The sequence below is a fragment of the Trichosurus vulpecula genome, chromosome 4, assembly GCF_011100635.1.
Source record: "Trichosurus vulpecula isolate mTriVul1 chromosome 4, mTriVul1.pri, whole genome shotgun sequence".
Taxonomy (NCBI): domain Eukaryota; kingdom Metazoa; phylum Chordata; class Mammalia; order Diprotodontia; family Phalangeridae; genus Trichosurus; species Trichosurus vulpecula.
In genome coordinates, this window is record NC_050576.1 from 185,444,191 (window position 1) to 185,461,182 (window position 16,992).

A 16,992-nucleotide genomic window follows, 5' to 3' on the forward strand; every position below is an offset into this window, starting at 1 on the left:
AAGGAAAGTTCCAGGACTTCAGGCTGGGAAAGTTTAAGACCCAGACCTAGATCCCGCGACAACCCAAGTACCGGCTCCCCGCAGCAGAGGGCGCTGCATCCCCGCCAGCCATTCACAGGACCGGCCGGGCCCTGCCCTTACCTAGCCCCGCCCCCGATCTGACCCGCCTCCGGACAGGCCCCGCCCTCAGGATGGCCCCGCCTCCGGACCGGCCGCGCGTGACGTGACCCGGCGCTACGTCACACCCGGAAGCGGCGGCCGGTCTGCGGGCTCAGGGTTCAGCCGGTCGGTCTGCCTGTCTGGCTGGGCTCCGTCCGGGGCGAGTGCAGCCGAGCAGAGCGAAGCCATGAGCGGGGAGCCCGGGGCCGATCTCGTAGAGTCCCCTCCAGGGGCGCCCCTGCCCGGCAGTGGGGTCCGCATCGTGGTGGAGTACTGGTGAGGGGGGCGCGGGGGGGGACCCTCTCCTCCTCCTGCCCCTGCCCTCCTCCCTCCCCTCCCCTTCTCCAGCTCTTCCTCCACTCCTCCTCCTCTCCTCCTCTTCCTTTCTTCTTTTCCCATTCCCTTCATTTCCCTTTCCTTTATCCCTCATCCTGCTCTCTTCTCCCACCATCCTTCCCCTCATCCCTCCTCTCTCCTCTCTCTTCATCCCTTCTCCTCTTACCCCTTCCTTCTCTCCCCTTATCCCGTTATCCCTCCCCACACCTCTCTTCATTCCCTCCCTCCTTCCTCGCCTCCATTCATCCTTCCACTCTCCTTCCCTCCCCTCCCCTTCCTTCATTTCCCCTCCCCTTGTCTCCTCTCCCTTCCCTTCATTCCCTCCCCATCTTTCCCTTCCCCTTCTCTCCCCTCATCTCCTCTCATCTCCTCTCCCTCATCTCTTCTCCCTTCCCCTCCCCTCCCTTCCCTTCATCTCCCCTTTCATGTCCTCTTCCTTCCCCTTCTCTCCCCTTCTTTCCCTTTATCCCCTCTCCCCTCATCTCTTCTCCCTTCATCTCCTTTCTCTTCATCTCCCCTTTCATGTCCTCTACCTTCCCTTTATCTTCCTTCCTCTTCTCTGCCCTCCTTTCCTAAAAAATACAACTCCCAAACTCTTACTCCTGCAGTGAACCTTGCGGATTTGAGTCCACCTACCTGGAGCTGGCCAGCGCTGTGAAGGAAGAGTACCCTGGCATCCAGATAGAGTCACGCCTCGGTGGCACCGGTGAGGAGCATTGACGGGAGGAGATATGGAAGAGGGTCCTTGGGACTCTGAGATGGGAGACAGTGGGGTAGGGGCAGGGGCAGGACTTGGGGCTGGCAGCCCTCCCCTACTCAGAGAGGTGATATGTTAGGAGAGAGGGGGGTCTCAATCCCAGCCCTCCAACCAGCATTTACAATGCGCCTTCCAGAGGTAAGGCACCAGAGATGCCAAAGGGAATCCAGGCCCCTGTTCTCAAGGACCAAATAACAAATCCAAAATCCCCGGTTTTGTCCTGTGAGTTACTTCCATCCGAAGTCCTGTGCCACTTAGTAGGTGGGCATTGGGAGCTACTATGGTGGAAAAGTCAGTGGCCAGCCTGGGCAACCTAAGGGCGAAGCTCTTCAAATTTAGCAAGATTGGGCCAGAGGGGACCGGAATAATAAAAATTTGAGTTTATCGAGCCTTAAAGTGCTTTCACAGGCATTACTTCCTTTGTGAGGGCTGGATTTTGAACCCCATTGTACAGATGAGGAAAATAAAGATTCAGAGGTTAAGTGATTAAAGCAAACAATGCAGAATAATGAAAAGATCTTTAGCATCTCCTAGAGACCTTAGTTCCTATCTGGCCACCCCTACTTTGGGTAAGTCATTTAACTTTTTTGAGGCTTTGTGACCCTCTGTAAAAAACGAATAGATTGGACTTTGAGCTCCAAGGTCCCTTCCAGCTTCCTGTAGTAAAAGCATCTTTCTCAGGTATACATCTGATTCAGTTCAATAAACATGCTTACTCTGTGCCAGGCACTATGCCAAGCACTGGGGATACAGTGGGGCAAAAGACAGTTTCTTCTCTCAAGGAGTTTACAGTCCAATGGGAGACACAACATACAAACAAATATACTCAGACAAGCTATATACGGGATAAATAGGAAGGTCCTGGAATTAGGGTTGGGGAAGGCTTCCTATAGAGGTTGAGATTTTAGTGGGGACTTAAAGGAAGCCAGGGAAGCCAGTAGACAGGGATGGGGAGAGAGAGCATTCCAGGCATGGGGGACAGAGAAGATACCTAGAGCCAAACAATGGAGGGTCTTGTTCCTGGAGCAGCCAGAAGGCCGGTATCTAATAAGTAGCAAGCGTGGGCCTTGAACCCCAGGTTGTCTGGTGACAAGTACAGGGCACAGGGAGAAGACCTGAGGTCCCCAGTTGCTCCTTCTATATAGACTACAAGACCCTTCTGCCCAGCTCTCTTCCTGGAGTTAGGCCCACGTTAGTAAGTAGGTGGCTCAGAGGAAACAAGCCAAAGGTTTGGTGCCAGGACACATTGGGAGCCCAAGGTGTCTGTGGAATGGGGTTGTTTGGTCCCAGGGTGTCTCCTGACTTCTGACTCCTCAATGACCCCTCAAACCGTTCCTCCTTTCTTCCCATCAGGAGCCTTCGAGATTGAGATCAATGGGCAGTTGGTCTTTTCCAAGCTGGAGAATGGGGGATTTCCCTACGAAAAGGATGTGAGTAGCACAGGGATGGGGATGAGGGAATGGGACAGTAGGGGTGCCTCATTCCATACCATCTCACAAATGTCCCCTTCTCTTCCCCCAGCTCATTGAGGCTATTCGAAGAGCCAGTAGTGGAGAACCTCTGGAAAAGATCACCAATAGCCGCCCCCCCTGTGTCATCCTGTGACCCTTCAAGGTCTCCAGTTCCCTCCTAGGCCAGGGCTCCTTCCCTATATACCCCTCTGTCCTGGATGCCTCTCCCATATTGGGGTCTTCTCCATCTTAGCAAAGTCCTTCCTCATTGGAGATTAGGATGAGAGTCCATCTTGCTGACCAAGCATCGGTTCATCCCCAACAACCCTCTTGGTCTTGTCACCTCTCTTCCCACTCCCTCTGTGCTGAGAGATCCTAGCCACTTCTTGGTGAAGCCAGGGGGCAAGAGCTTCAGAGATTCCAGGTACAAGCCTGGCTGCTACCTCCCTAGAGAGGGGATGTTCAACCCAAGCTCACAGTAGGGAGGAGAACACCCCCACCCCCAGTGTCTCATAGAAATTTCACATCTACAAATGTATGCACGCACGGGTGCATGCACGCTCGCGCGTGCACACACACACACACACACACACACGGTGCCTCGAAGATGCCTGTACTCTCCCTTGCCTGGCAGTGCCAATGAGATGCCACCAAACTTCTAATTTATTCCCCACACACAACACATCCCTTTAATCTAGGGGAAACACCAATTGTTGGCAATAAAGTGACGCTGCTACTCTTTCCCCTCTGTGGTATGCCCAGCTTGAGGTGTCTTAGCTTAGGAAGATGTTCAACTGGAAGGAATGGAAAGGAAAAGGAAAGAAAGAAGGGAGGGAAAGGGGAGGGAAAAACCGATGCCCAGAAAGCTGAGCTTAACCATCTATTCTGCCCCATCTCAGTCTCTCCCCAACACACCCACACTCACTTGGTCCCACCCCAAAACAACAGATGTAACCCCCTTTCTACCAGGGGATTGGAATCCTTATCCAGAAACAGACTTGGCAGAGGTCCCAGGTTCCCATCGTGTCTGATGGCCCCTTCCCCAAGTTCACAAAGTTCTCCCATGCTTGGAGACCCCCAAGGAAGGAACTTCCCATTCTGAAGCTTCAGTAGTACTGTTCCTTATTTGTTTTTGTATTTATTAGTCTAGGCCTGTGATTTCATCAGCATAGGGAACTCCCATGTGGAAACTTCCTCCACCATTGCTGTTCAGCTCTAATTTATAGTCTCAGAGAGTTGCCTGAAGCACTTGAGAGTTTGGAGCCCAAGGTTACCTGCTCGTGTGTGTCAGAGGTAGAATTTGGATATCAGGTCTTCCTGACTTTAAGGCCCTCTGTTCATTAAGCCATTCTGCTGACCTTCACATCTAAACTAAATCCAGCTCGCTCCATTTAAACATAGCCTGGCGTCCCCAGGATTCATCTTGGAGAAGTTTCAGACCCCATCACTCACCACCACCACCCATCGCTGGGGGCCGGGATATACCCAGTTCTTGTCAGGGCCACACCACCCAGCTCTAGCCTGCTAAGACAGGGCCAGAGTGATGCATGTCAGCTATGAGGACAAGGTGGGCAGAAGGTACAGAGAGATCCCTAGACACAGGCCAGAAGCCAGCTGTTTTCCAAAATATATTTGCAGAGAGGATGGTGCATCTCTTCTACACACTCCTCTCATCATTAAAAAAAAAAAGTTAAAAAAACAAATTCAAAGGAAACAATGTACAAAGGATTCAAGGCTCTGGGGGTCCTTCCCCAACCCCCATCACCATCTCTGCCTCCATTGTCTACTTGGAGCAGACAGAAGTCAGTTAGGTGCTCCGTCTCTGGAGATGAGGTGTTATCCCTGATCGTGGGTCCTCTTTCCATCTCCCTTTGGATATCTTCTCTGGTGTCTCTCGTAGTAGGAACCCTAGCTGGGGGAGCCAGGTGCAGGAGGAGCAGGAGACTTAGCCTGGGGCATATGTCCAGTGGAGAGAGCTGGCCATATACACCTGAATTGCAGTTACGTTCCAAACCAAGATTCCAGTCTAGGCATCTGGAGCTCAGAAACCAATAAATATACCCCCAGCAAGGGGCTGGGGACCTTAGAGCTGCCGGAAAGGGAAGGGAAGGGGCATTGTGATGATAGCAACCCAGATTTTTCTGTCTGTGGTCCGGCAATCCCCCTTCTCACTCTGGCCAGATAATGGGTCAGGGCATTCAAGAATGGTCTGTTTTTCTTCCCCAACGTGATAAGTGCAGTGCAGAGTTTCAGGGGATCTCAGCATTTGGGCCTTCCAGAGATCACACAGTCATATCCAGACCCAAGTACTCAGGGTTCTCAGCTGTGGGGGTCGCTGCAAAGCCATTAGGAGCAGCCCCTCGGTCAGGGGGATCCTGGTCCCAGTAGTAGAGGTTGTCAAAGGCTGGGCTGAAGGCAGTTGGGGAAAGATGAAGGGGACCGCCTCCATGTGGGGCCAAGTACTCAGGGTTCTCCACAGCTGCACCAAAGGTAAATGTGTCCTTCACCACTCCGTTCTTCCCTGGAGGAGGCAACTTGGGGCGTTCCAGGGTGGAGCTGGATGGGTGAGGGGGAGTCAGGGTCCCCTCCAGAGGTGAAGGGGGTGGTAGGTGCACCTCTGGCTGGTTCACGTATTCTGAAATGTTGGAGAAAAAGAGATCCTGGGTGTCAGGGAAATTGAACCATATATAGCTACCAGAAAGCCTTCCTTTTGAGGGGACTGCTTAGACCTTGGCTTAGGAAAGGGAGCACCTTGATTTCCCTTCCTCCCTCTAAAACTAGCTTAAGCCCTTGAAGAAGCTGGCTCAGAATTTTAGCTCCCAGGTCAGGGTGTCCATACCTGGCAGGGGGCCACAGACAGGTGGGACAATGTAGCCATCCATCTCAGGGGGCAGTGTCCCTGTGGGATCCTCAGTGTAGCGCTGCAGGGGGCTGAGGTCTCGAGGGGGGAGCCCCTGTAGCCCCTTAGGGCTCCCTCCAGGGTCCCCATCAAACACATCTGAACCAGTCCCTTCCCAAGGCTCTGTTGAAGTTTGGGGAGTGTCATCTTCTGAGCCTTCCAGTCCGCCTGGAAGCTCCCCGCCACTCTGGGGGCAAAAATAGAGGATTGTCATGAGGGTGTGAATAGAGGAGAGTCCTTCTTGGCTGGAGGGACAAGATGGGAGCATGGCCTGGTAACAGGCTGGGTTTCTCTTCCCAATGGATATTGCCCCCACCCCTTACCCTTGTAGAAGAACTTCTGTGTCTTCTGTGGGCAGTGCCCCCAGGACCTGGAGCCAGGGGAGGGTCAGGGCAGAAGAAGCCTTGCTGGGGCACCAGGTATTCTTCTGCATCCACCAAGTCTCCCATGTCGTCTTCTTCCAACAGTGAGCGGTAGAAAGTGCTGTCCAGGGGGCTGGCTGGGCCAGAATCCTCATTCTAATGGGGGAACGGGACAATCATGCCAACCCCTTCACCAACGTGCTTGTCCCCATCATCGTGTGAAGTTGGGTGGGTTAGAGTTTATTGGGGAAAAAAGGTCAGAAAACGAGGCAAGGCAGATGGCGCCACAGGGTTTTGTGGAGGAAATGCTGGCTGTAGGGATGAGGAATCGGGGAGCAGAAAGAGAAGGGTAAGACAGGTAGTAAGGAAAATCCTGGGGCGTGAGGGTAGGGCTCAGGAGGCCTGCTATTCAGTTTTGCACCCTTTCCTGTGTGGACAGGGAGGGGTGGGATACAGCTTCTGTGCAGTTAGGTGTCCTAGTACCTGGATGACCACAAAGCGCTGAGGGTCTCGGGCCATTCGTGAGAATTCAGTAACTAGCTCCCGGAACCGAGGCCGACACTCAGAGTCAATCATCCAACCTGGCAAAGGGGAACAAAAGGGGCCCCCTCAGCAACCAAAGAAACCCATTGGCTTGTCAGGGAGAGGAAGCCCACTACAGTGTCTGAGCTGCCCTTTGGGCCAGGCCTTCCTCTGACTTGCATTTAAATTCCTGTGTCTTGAGTTCAACCCTTGGCTCTGTTACTCACTGGCCCTGTGACTGTGGGGGAGCCTTTGGGCCTTACTTTGCTCATCCATAAATTGAGTGGCTTTGATTGGATGATCTACAAAGGTCCCTTCCAGCTCAAAATCATTTTTTTAGGGTTAAAATATATATATACACGTACACATATATACATATATATTTTATCTCTCATTTGATCCACACAACGAGCCTAGGGGAATGCCATTATAGTCCCCCTTCTTCCAATGAGGAAACTGAAGCAGAAATAAACCCACAGAAGTTTCCCTGGACATGTCCTGGGGAGCTCCCTTTATTCGGTACATCATAAAGAGCACTTTCTGAAAATCCTAGTTCAAGTCCTGGTTCCTATGATTGCCAGCCATGTGACCCTGTTAGCTTTTTTGAATCTCAGTTTTCTCATATGTAAACTGAGGATATATCATAACAATACCTACACTCTAGCTCACAGGAACATTTGGAAAAAAAATGCTTCACGAACTATCAGATTGTCTATAAATGTGAGTAATGCATTATTATTATTAGAATTATGGGCTAGTCTCCTACATTTGACCATGATCATGTAGACATCGATGGTGCAGACGGGGGGCTGGGGCAGTCGGTCCCCTTTCTCCAGCAGGTCAGGAATCTCTCGGGCAGGAATCCCCTCATATGGTTTAGCCCCAAAGGTCATCAGTTCCCACACTGTCACCCCTGAGAAGAGAAATAGGGAAGTCATTAGACCGGTGAGAATAAATGCAGTCTCTGAGGCCCAAGCTTGATTGGGGTTGGATGGGTTGTCACAGGGGGAGAAGAGAAGGATGGGAGTGGAATGTGTAGATACGATGGAATCTTCCCTGTTTATCCCTTCCTTCCCATTGGGAGAGAAAACGATTAGCCATGGCTTGGAGTCTGGTAGTCTGGCATCCTGGGGCTAATGCGGAGGATGCAAAAGGACATTCTCTCCCCATTCCTGTTTTAGCATCACAGACCTGAGAGGAGTGGAGTGGTGTGGGAATAAGGGAGAAATTGACCTCGGCCATTCCTGCTTGCTATTTACACCAGTTTTGGGGAGCAAGCTTCACCTGGGGTGAATAGGGGTAATGGTTCCCCTCATCTAGCTCTTCTCTGTTCCTACACCAGTCCCCCACCTCACTCAGCACCGTAACACAGTAGTCAGCTGGCCTCAATGCCAGGAAGACCTGGGGAAGTCACCTAACCTCTCAATGCTCTGGGCAACTTTCTAAATTCATTGAAGGTATCAGCCTTCACTAGAGGAAGTGTCCTATTGGGGAACTCCTTTTACCGACGAAATCAAAGGTATAATACCTATCCTACAATCCTCAAATCCATCTCTCTTCTTACACCAACTCCATGCCCCTTTCCTTCCCATGTTACTATAATTTTGCAAGGTCAAATTACAATAAACAGCAACATTTAACAAATTACACGTTTGTTAAACTGTTTGTTAACTTCACGTCCTCACCTCACAGCTAGGTGGCGCAATGGATGGAGCATTGAGCCTGGAGTCGGGAAGTTCTGAGTTCAAATTTGCCCTCAGACACTTGTCTCAGTTTCCTCAACCCTAAAATGAGTATAATAATAGCACCAACCTCCCAGGGCCGTTATGAGGATCTGACAAGATATCTGTAAAGTACTTAGCATGCTAGCACATAGTAGGTGCTTCATGAATCCTTGCTTCCTTCCATTCACTTTTCAAATCCTGGCAATCTGGCTTCCAGCTCTGCCATTCTGCAGAAGCTGCATCCTCCAAGGCTTCTAGCTCCAAACCGCCAAGTTCGATGGCCCATCCTCAGCCCTCTCCCTCCTCTATCTCCATGGCTTTTGTCCTTGTGGACCACCCTCCTGGTGGGGTACTCTCTTCTCACTCAGCTTTGGTACTGCTAACCTCTCTTGATTCCCCTCCTCTCTTTTTGGCTGCTTTGTTGGTTCATCCTCTGTGTCTTGCTGCCCATGGGGCTGGGGGCCCCTCTCATCTTCTTTGTCTACACCCTTGGTGATCTCATCAGCTTCCACGGGTATTTCTTTATATAGATGATTCTCAGGTCCGTATGTCCAGGCCTAACCTCTCTCCTGAATTCAAGTCTCGTGTTACTAACTACTCACTTCCAATTGGCTGTCCTGTCAACATATCAAACTCCTTATGTTCAAAACTGATCTCATCTCTCCTCATCCCCACCCTGAAACCTTCCCTTCCTCCAAATTTTCCCAATTCTGTTGAGACCTCCATTCTCCTTCCAATCAACCAGATTCAAACCTCCCCTCTTCCTTTACCTCATCCCTACGCCAAGTGACTTAATTCTGGCTCCACAATATCCTTTTGCATCTGTGGTGTAGTAGATTAAATGTTAGATCTGGACTTAAGAAGATCTGAATTCAAATCCAGAATCAGACATTTACTAGCTGTGTGACCCTGGGCAAATCATTTGACGTTTCTGGGCCTTGGATTCCTTATATGTAAAATGATGGAGGTTGCACCTCAATGGTCCCTACCTCTGTCCTCTTCTCCCCACTCACCATTACTACCTTAGTTCAGATCTTTATCACCCCTTGACTACACTATTCTAGGAATTTCCTGGTTGATCTTGCTTCTCTTCTCTTCCCCTTTCCAACACGCAGTTGGCAATACCATTTCCCCAAAGTACAAGTCACTACCCTGCTCAAAAATAGGCCCAGAGAGTAAGCGATTTGCCAAAGTCACACAAAACCCTCCCTTATTAGGGGTATTTTGCCCCTCTCACCATAGCTCCACACATCACTCTGATGGGTGAATCTTCGGCAGAGAATGGACTCCAGTGCCATCCACTTGATGGGAACCTGCACGGGGAAGATAGTTCAGTCACACAGACCATCCCTGAGACTGGGATCCTATTTCATTGGTTTTTTTCCAGGAAGGCAGATATGTATTGCCTACTCAGTGGTACCTCCTCCTCCAGCTCCAACCCTCTCCAGCCCCTTCACCTTGCCCCCATCTGCGTGGTACTCTGTCTCATCAATGTCCAAGAGCCTTGCGAGTCCAAAGTCGGTAATCTTGACGTGGTTGGGACTTTTGACCAGCACATTTCTGGCTGCTAGGTCTCTGTGTACTAGCCGAACCTCCTCCAGGTAGTTCATCCCCTGAGATTAAAGGCAGAGAACTGGATCTGATGATTTCTGTAGGGACTCTTGCACCAGTCCCACCTTCTCTAGATAACTTTCCTCCCTGCCCAGTTCTGGAGGCACAGAACTGACCCTGGTGAATGCTCCCTCACCTCTAACAGCTCTGCCAACTCAGTTACAGTTTACAAATCCATAGCCCTCTCCTTGAAGCTTACAGGCTCAGTCTTGGGGTGGTGGTGGAGGAGCGGCAGCAAAGGAATGGAGAGCACATGTTGGGGCTCATTCATGAAGGTCTTGGAGATGGGGAAGGCATATAGAGGGCACATGTTGGGGCTCATCTGTGGAGGTCTTGGAGAAGCTGTGGGAGGATGGCTATCATAGAGAGGCATCCCTGTGACTGTACCTTGGCAATCTGCACACACCAATTGAGGAGGTCCTGGGAGCAGAGTCGCCCTCGGTTTTCACGCACATGGTCCAGGAGGCAGCCATAGGGCATAAGCTGGGTCACCAGCTGCACCGTAGATGTCAGACAGATGCCCAGAAGGCGAGACACATATGGAGAGCCGACACCTGCCATCACGTATGCTTCCTGGAGGCCCAAGGGATACTTAGAAAGGGACAGAGATCCTGCCCCCCACCATCCCTACTATTACATTGATGTGGTGTGAGTGTGTATCTAGGAGGAGGATCAGAATTGGAAGAGACTGCTCTAACCTCACCCTACAGAGGAGGAAGAGGCTAAAGAACAGCTAATGTGACTGCAATCAAAGGACTCAGCTAGAAGCTATCTTAGACATCATGGAAGCCAACTTCCTCCCCATTTTACAGAGGAGAAAACTAAGGCACCGGGAGACTAAGTCACTTGCCAGAGTCACACTAGCCCTGTTTAGCAATGACAAGATCCCAACTACAGGTCTTCTGAATCTAAGTTCAGTCTTTTCTCCTGAGTCCTGACTCTTTCCCCAAAGGGCCCCTGCTGTATCTCACATCCTTGGTGGGGGATGGGGGGAGAGGGAAGAACCTTACATCCAAGATCTCCTTGTTGGCTTTGGGGGATGTGTTTTCCCTCAACACCTTGATAGCCACTGGAATCTTCACACTTTCACCATCGGGGATCCAAATACCCTAGGCAAGGGGTAGAAGAAAGGGAATGTGTGAGCTGGAAAGGGAAGATCAAGCCCAACCCTGTTTTTTAACCCTCTAAAAACCCCTCTGGCCCCTTCTCAACTCTCTGGTTTTACCCTAGGGCTTTGGTTCCTTTTCCTCCCCTTATTAATAGACCAATCAGTTAAACAAGCATATTTGAAGTTCCTATTGTGTATGTTTTTCAAACTGTAGAGATACAAGGCCCTGCTCTCAAGGGGGGCTGCATTCTATCAGGGAAACATAGACAGATAGATATAGTATATATGCAAAGAAAAATACAAGGTAATGGGGAGGGGCAGTTAGGCGCTAGAAGCTCAGATGCCTCATGTATAAGGTGGTGCTTAAGGAGAACTTTGAGGGAGATGGAGGCTAAAGATTCTAAGAATCAGAGCTGAGGAGGGAAGGCATTCCAGGCATAGGGCACAGCCTATGCAAAGATATTGGAACTGGAAATAGAATATTATATGTGAGTGATAGCAAACAGGACAGTTTGGCTGTTCATTGAATTCACTGAGGACAGTAATTTTTTATATATTATATATGATACATATAATGTTTATATAAATCTGGAAAGGTAGATGAGTGAGGTTGTGAAGGGGCTTATATATCAAATAAAGGGGTTTCTATTTTATCCTAGAGACAATGAGGGGGCCACTGGAGTTCTTTGAAGCAGGGGCATGACATGGTCATAGCTCTTCTTTAGGAAAAATCAGTTTGATAGCTATGTGGAGGGTGGGCTGGAGAAAGGGGAGACATGTGGGAGGGGGCCTAATGCACTAGTCCAGCGGAGCAGTGATGAGGATGGTGACTGAATGGGTAGAGAAGGGACAGGTGTGAAATTGTTAGGGAGATAGGATTGACAAGACACAGCAAAGGCCTCATTCCCTTTTAGCCCCACCCTCCTCCCTTTGCTTCATTCCAGTCTCCTAGGATCCCTCCGAGGGGTAGAGAATCAGTGGCCTTGAGGCCACATGTGGCCTTCTAGGTCCTCGGGTACAGCCTTTTGACTGAGTCCAAGTTCTACAGCACAAATCATTTTATTAAGATTTGTTTTGTGAAGTTTGGATTTGGTCAAAGGGCCGTGCTTGAGGACCTAGAGGGCCACATGTGGCCTCGAGGCCACAGGTTCCCCACCCCTGCCAAACCTCACTTCCTTCTAGACCCCGCCCCCAGGATTGGCCCCACCCCTGACCTTGTAGACTGTGCCGAAAGCCCCAGAACCGAGAACCTTCACTTTCCTCAGCTCCGTCTCTTTTAGGATTCGCATCTGAGCTTGGTTGGGCAATGCCCCGCTGGGCGTCAGGGGCTCCACCAGCTGGGGATGGAAGGGATGTGGTCACAGTCTGGCTGGTTGTCACAGCCACCCAAGTCTGGCTGGTCCACGGCTCCCTCCCTTCTCACCTCCGTCTCCTGTAGCAGCCTCCTCATAGTGTGTTTGCGTTCCTTCTGCTTCCGACGCTTAATCAAGATGCCAATGATCAGGCCTATGATGAGGGCTAGGAGCACCCCGACCACCCCAGCAATGATGGAGGTCACAGGGCTGGAGGGAGACATGGAGAGGGAGAGGGAGGTGAGATCAGACCAAGCTTCTTGGTGTGTGAAGGAGGTTGGGAGTGGAAGGAGGTTACTGGGCTGGGCCATTTGGATGATGGGATGGCAGCCAAAAGCTGAAGGTTAGAGGTGGCTGCTTGGGCTTGGCTAGGTAGAAACAATGAAAGTGAAAGGTTCTCTGGGGTGGGAGCAGGAGGCTTGGCTGGGGGGAGGCCAATGCCTGTTACCATAGTTAGCATGTTAGCATACAGGGGAAGCCATCCCTGGGCCCAATTCCCCCTCCAAGGGAGCTCCTAGGGACCACACACACCTGAGTTTCTGCTCAGCAGGACAGCCTTTGTCATCCAATACAGTACAGCTGCAGGAAAAGATATGTTAGCCTGGGGATCCCCAATACTAGAGGGAGACTCCCCACCCCAAGCACCACCATCTGTCCTCTGACAGTAGAGGGGGTGGGAATTAGGATAAGAAGAGCACCGAGCCCCCATTTCCCCACCCCAGTCTTTAAAAATAAGTTTCAGAGGAGTCAGGGCAGAGAGCAACGATCTTTCTCAATAAGTTTCAGAGAATATCTTCTCCCCCCTCCCCCATTCCCACCCTTAGTCTCTGATTCCCCCATGTGAAAATAAGAGTAAGGTAAAGGGAAACATGGGTTGCTCCATCCCCGGTACTGCAGTAAGTGCCCTCCAACTCACGAGTGGGTACAGTTGGTGGGGCAGGTCTGGCAAATGCCCTCATCATCTGGGTACTTCCAGATAGGTATGAAGGAGAGGTCAGACTTCACCCCACTGGGGCATCGGGCCACACAGGCAGGGGGATCCTTGAAATGTGCACAGGCTACACATTTGTCAGCCTCCTAAGAGTACAGAGAAGAAGGGGTTGGGGGAGAAGAGGCAATGACATCCAGGCTGGGGGTTGGCCTCGGGAGTCAGGAGTGTGTGTAGGGACACAGTTGGGGAAGAAAGCCAGGTCACTTCTCCATTTAGAAAACTGAAGCCTCACCTTGGGATTCTCAGAGCCTCCCTTCAACCTAGCAATTTCCCAGACCCAGTACAAACATCAGACTGTCCTGTTAATCATGTTAATCATTAAGAACTAGTGAATTTTATCAGTAACGATCCTCTTTCTACTGATGGGAAGGTTGAGAAAACCAAGGCCAGCTGCCAGGCCAACTGCCAGACCAGCCAGGAACCCCCTCTTCTCGTGACCGCACACCACAAAACTAGCTCACTTCATTCTCCAACCTCTCCTCATCTAGTCTCTGGGGAAGAGATCACCTTTTTGTCAAGGCCAACCAACCCTTCTTTGCCCTTGATTCTGTCACTTCCCACGTACTCCCAGAGCAGACTCCTTTGATCATTCCTCTTCTTCTTTTCAGACTCTCCTTATCTACAGGCTCCTGCCCCATTGCCTACAAACAGGCCCAGGTCTTAAAAAACCTTTAACTGGCCCTTACACACACACACACACACACACACACACACACACACACACACACACACACCCAAGCTATTGTCCTTTCACAGCTGTTTCCAGCACTATAGCCAAGACTCTAACAAAAGGTACTTCTCATCTCCCACTTCTCAACCCTTTGCTTTCTAGCTTCTGACCCCATCACTCCACAGAGGCTGCTCTCTCCAAGGTCACCTGTAATCTCCTAACTGCTCATTTCCAAGTTTTGTTTTCCCTTCTTGACCTCGTGGTAGCTTTTGACACTGTTGACCCTCCCCTCCTCCTGGACACTCTTGTCCATCTGTACCTTTGAAGACACTGGCTCCTCTCTCCTAAGTTTCTTCCTGGCTTTCTGTCATCCTTCTCAAGTCTCTTTTGTGGGGTCACTAAACCTGCCCCCCTCTTCCTCAGGATGGGTACACTTACAAGGCTCTATCCTGAGCCTTCCTCTGTGTGGATGTCTCTCTCTCTCCCTCTGTGTGTATGTGTGTCTGTCTGTGTTTTCAGTCTCTCTGTCTCGCTCTGTCTTTCCCTGTCTCTCTGTCTTTGTCTCTCTCCATTCTCTTAGTGGTCTGTCTCATCAAGCCCTCATAGTTTCTTCCTTCCTGAATTCACCCTATATTGCCAAATATCTACCAGACCTCTCCAGTTGGATGCCCTGTAAGCATCTCATAATCATTATGTACCAAATGGACTTCAATATCTTCCCTCATAAACCCTCGGTTCTTCCAAGCTTTATGCCTTTGAGTCTCCACCATCCCTCCAGTCGCTGCAATTCACAACCTCAGAATCAGTCATTTGATTTTGTCTCCACAATCTCTTCCCCTTTCTCTACTTATACAGACACTGCTAAGTGTAGGTTTCATGACCTCTTGCCTAGATTATTGCAATAGCCCCCCCAATTGATCTCCCTGCTTCCAGTCTCTTTCTTCTCTCTAGTCTGTCCTTCACCTTTATTCAGTCCTTTCATTTGTGTCAGACTCTTTGTCAAAGATACCAGAGTGGTTCGCCATTTCCTTTTCCAGCTCATTTTACAGATGAGGAAACTGAGGCCAACAGGGTGAAGTGACTTGCCCAGGGTCACACAGCTCCAGGTCCACTACTCTATTCATTGTGCCACTTAGCTGCCCTCAGCTCTCCCTCACTTAAATCCAATTCGCTCACACGTCATGGCATCACCTCGCTGATGTCACGGTCCTCTTCAAGAATGACGGACAATAACAGTAAAAGCTGCCCCTAGTCTGTCCTTCACACAGCTGCCAAAACGATCTTCCTTTAAGTACAGGTCTGACCACATTACCTACCCTGCTCAAAAAAAAAAAATCTTCAATAGCTTCCTATTGCTGCCAGGAGAGCTCAGGAAAACTCCTCCTCTTTAATATGACCATCACCTGCCTCTCTAGAATTACCTCCATTAGACCGTGAACTCTGTGAGGGCAGGGACTGTCTTTTGCCTGTCTTTGTACCCCCAGTATTTAGCACAGTGCCTAGTGCATAAACAGCCCTCATTAAATGCTTATTCACTGACTGACCTCGTGTTATCACCCTCCACACACAAAGAGATCTGTTTTCGGATCTTGGGATTCCATATCCCACGTCCAAGCCTTTCAAAGCACAGGCTGTCGTCCGTGTCTCTGAAATGCGTTTATGATCCCCTCACCTCTGCTTCTCAGGCTCTTTTTTCCCTCAAAGATAAAGGTACCAGCTCCTATTAGGTGATGAAGATCTCTCTAATCCCCAGCCACTAGTGGTCACTCTTTCCCCAAATTACCCTGGATTTATGGATTTGCATATGTGCTCTTTCCTTCCAGTAGAAGGTAAGCTCCCCCAAGGACAGGAACGTTGTTTTTTTTTTTGGTCTTGGTATCTAAAGAGTCTAGTACTGTGCCTGGTCCATAGTAGGTGGTCTTGAATTGAGGACAACTGAATCAGATGATATCTTGATGGAAAATCTCTGAAAGCCAGGGCTGAAAAATGTACAGTTATCCCTTCCATATACAGACTTTCCCCATTGTGGTTTCTATATATCTCAGGTTGGCATAAGAAATTAAATGGGAATTTTGTGGGAGTTATGCAGAAACCACAGGCAACATGCAAAGGCTAGCAGATAATAGAGAAAAAGTATAGAAACTCAGAAATGTGTAAAATATATGTATTGTATAGTATTGTATAATATCGACATATGTTATCTTTTAATGCCATAATAATTCAGACTTCTCTGGCACAAAGGGAAGGCCAAAAAATTTTACATGGATTTTCCAAATCAAGGGGGCACTGTGCCCCTAATCCCCTCCTCCCCTCCAGATGTGGAAGGGATAACTATTCATCTGTTGTCAACCTGGAGCCTCTCTAAAGTCGGCTTAGGTTGGTCCTCAGATGACAAGACATCCAACCCAGACCTAAGTTATAACCTTTCCAGAGCTTTACTGGCATGGTCTTTGAGAACCTAGGACCAGCTCCATGCCACAATGGCACCAGAAGAGGAATTTAGTGGATGTAATAATTCTACTGCTAATAGTTTATATTTATAGATGTGCTTTAGGGATGACATAGAGCTTTCCTCCCAGTAATCCTACAAGGTAGGCAAGTGGCAAAAATATTGCTTCCTGTAAGCAGAGCCAAGGAAACCACACACACAATGAAGGCAGCAATACAGATGCAAAGAACAACCACCACAAAACCATGGAAAACAAAGGCTGCAAAATTGGGCCCTGAAGAAGAGAGAAACATCAGAAGACCTCCTCCCCTCCTTTTCAGGGGTAGGGGTGGGATGGGAGAGGTCCACAGGTGTGTCATGTGGCATACATCATTAGGTGGTTTGGGGGTTTTTTTGGATGTACGAAGCAGTTTTATTGAACTTTTTTTTTTGCTTCCTCTTTCTTTTTTAAAGGGCTCTCGGGGAGAGGGAGGTGGAGGAATGGCCCCGGTGGGGTGGGAAGTTTAGATAAAGATCCAAGACAATTCCAAAGGACACACTATGAAGAATGCTATCCACCTCTTTAGAGAGAACTGGTGAACTTTAAGATTAAAGCATACTT

General features: G+C 49.7%; 2 protein-coding genes across 2 annotated transcripts in view; one reads left to right on the forward strand and one right to left on the reverse strand.

Annotated features, from left to right (window-relative positions):
- Positions 1-233: 233 nt before the first annotated feature.
- MIEN1 (migration and invasion enhancer 1) lies at positions 234-8,130 on the forward strand. The gene is made up of 4 exons (XM_036755098.1): positions 234-435; positions 1,104-1,201; positions 2,606-2,682; positions 2,774-8,130. Exons 1-4 carry the CDS (start codon positions 347-349, stop codon positions 2,855-2,857), a joined length of 348 nt encoding a protein of 115 aa, XP_036610993.1. The 5' UTR covers positions 234-346; the 3' UTR covers positions 2,858-8,130.
- ERBB2 (erb-b2 receptor tyrosine kinase 2) overlaps positions 4,319-16,992 on the reverse strand; it is a 30,226-nt gene continuing 17,552 nt past the window's right edge. The window contains exons 15-27 of the mRNA XM_036755091.1: positions 13,198-13,358; positions 12,813-12,860; positions 12,353-12,491; positions 12,144-12,266; positions 10,832-10,930; positions 10,209-10,394; positions 9,668-9,823; positions 9,448-9,523; positions 7,253-7,399; positions 6,448-6,545; positions 5,926-6,120; positions 5,543-5,789; positions 4,319-5,338 (exon numbers count right to left, since the gene is read on the reverse strand). Coding sequence (XP_036610986.1) covers positions 4,986-5,338; positions 5,543-5,789; positions 5,926-6,120; positions 6,448-6,545; positions 7,253-7,399; positions 9,448-9,523; positions 9,668-9,823; positions 10,209-10,394; positions 10,832-10,930; positions 12,144-12,266; positions 12,353-12,491; positions 12,813-12,860; positions 13,198-13,358 — 2,028 coding nt within the window. The 3' untranslated portion in view covers positions 4,319-4,985. The remainder of the gene's footprint in view (positions 5,339-5,542; positions 5,790-5,925; positions 6,121-6,447; positions 6,546-7,252; positions 7,400-9,447; positions 9,524-9,667; positions 9,824-10,208; positions 10,395-10,831; positions 10,931-12,143; positions 12,267-12,352; positions 12,492-12,812; positions 12,861-13,197; positions 13,359-16,992) is intronic.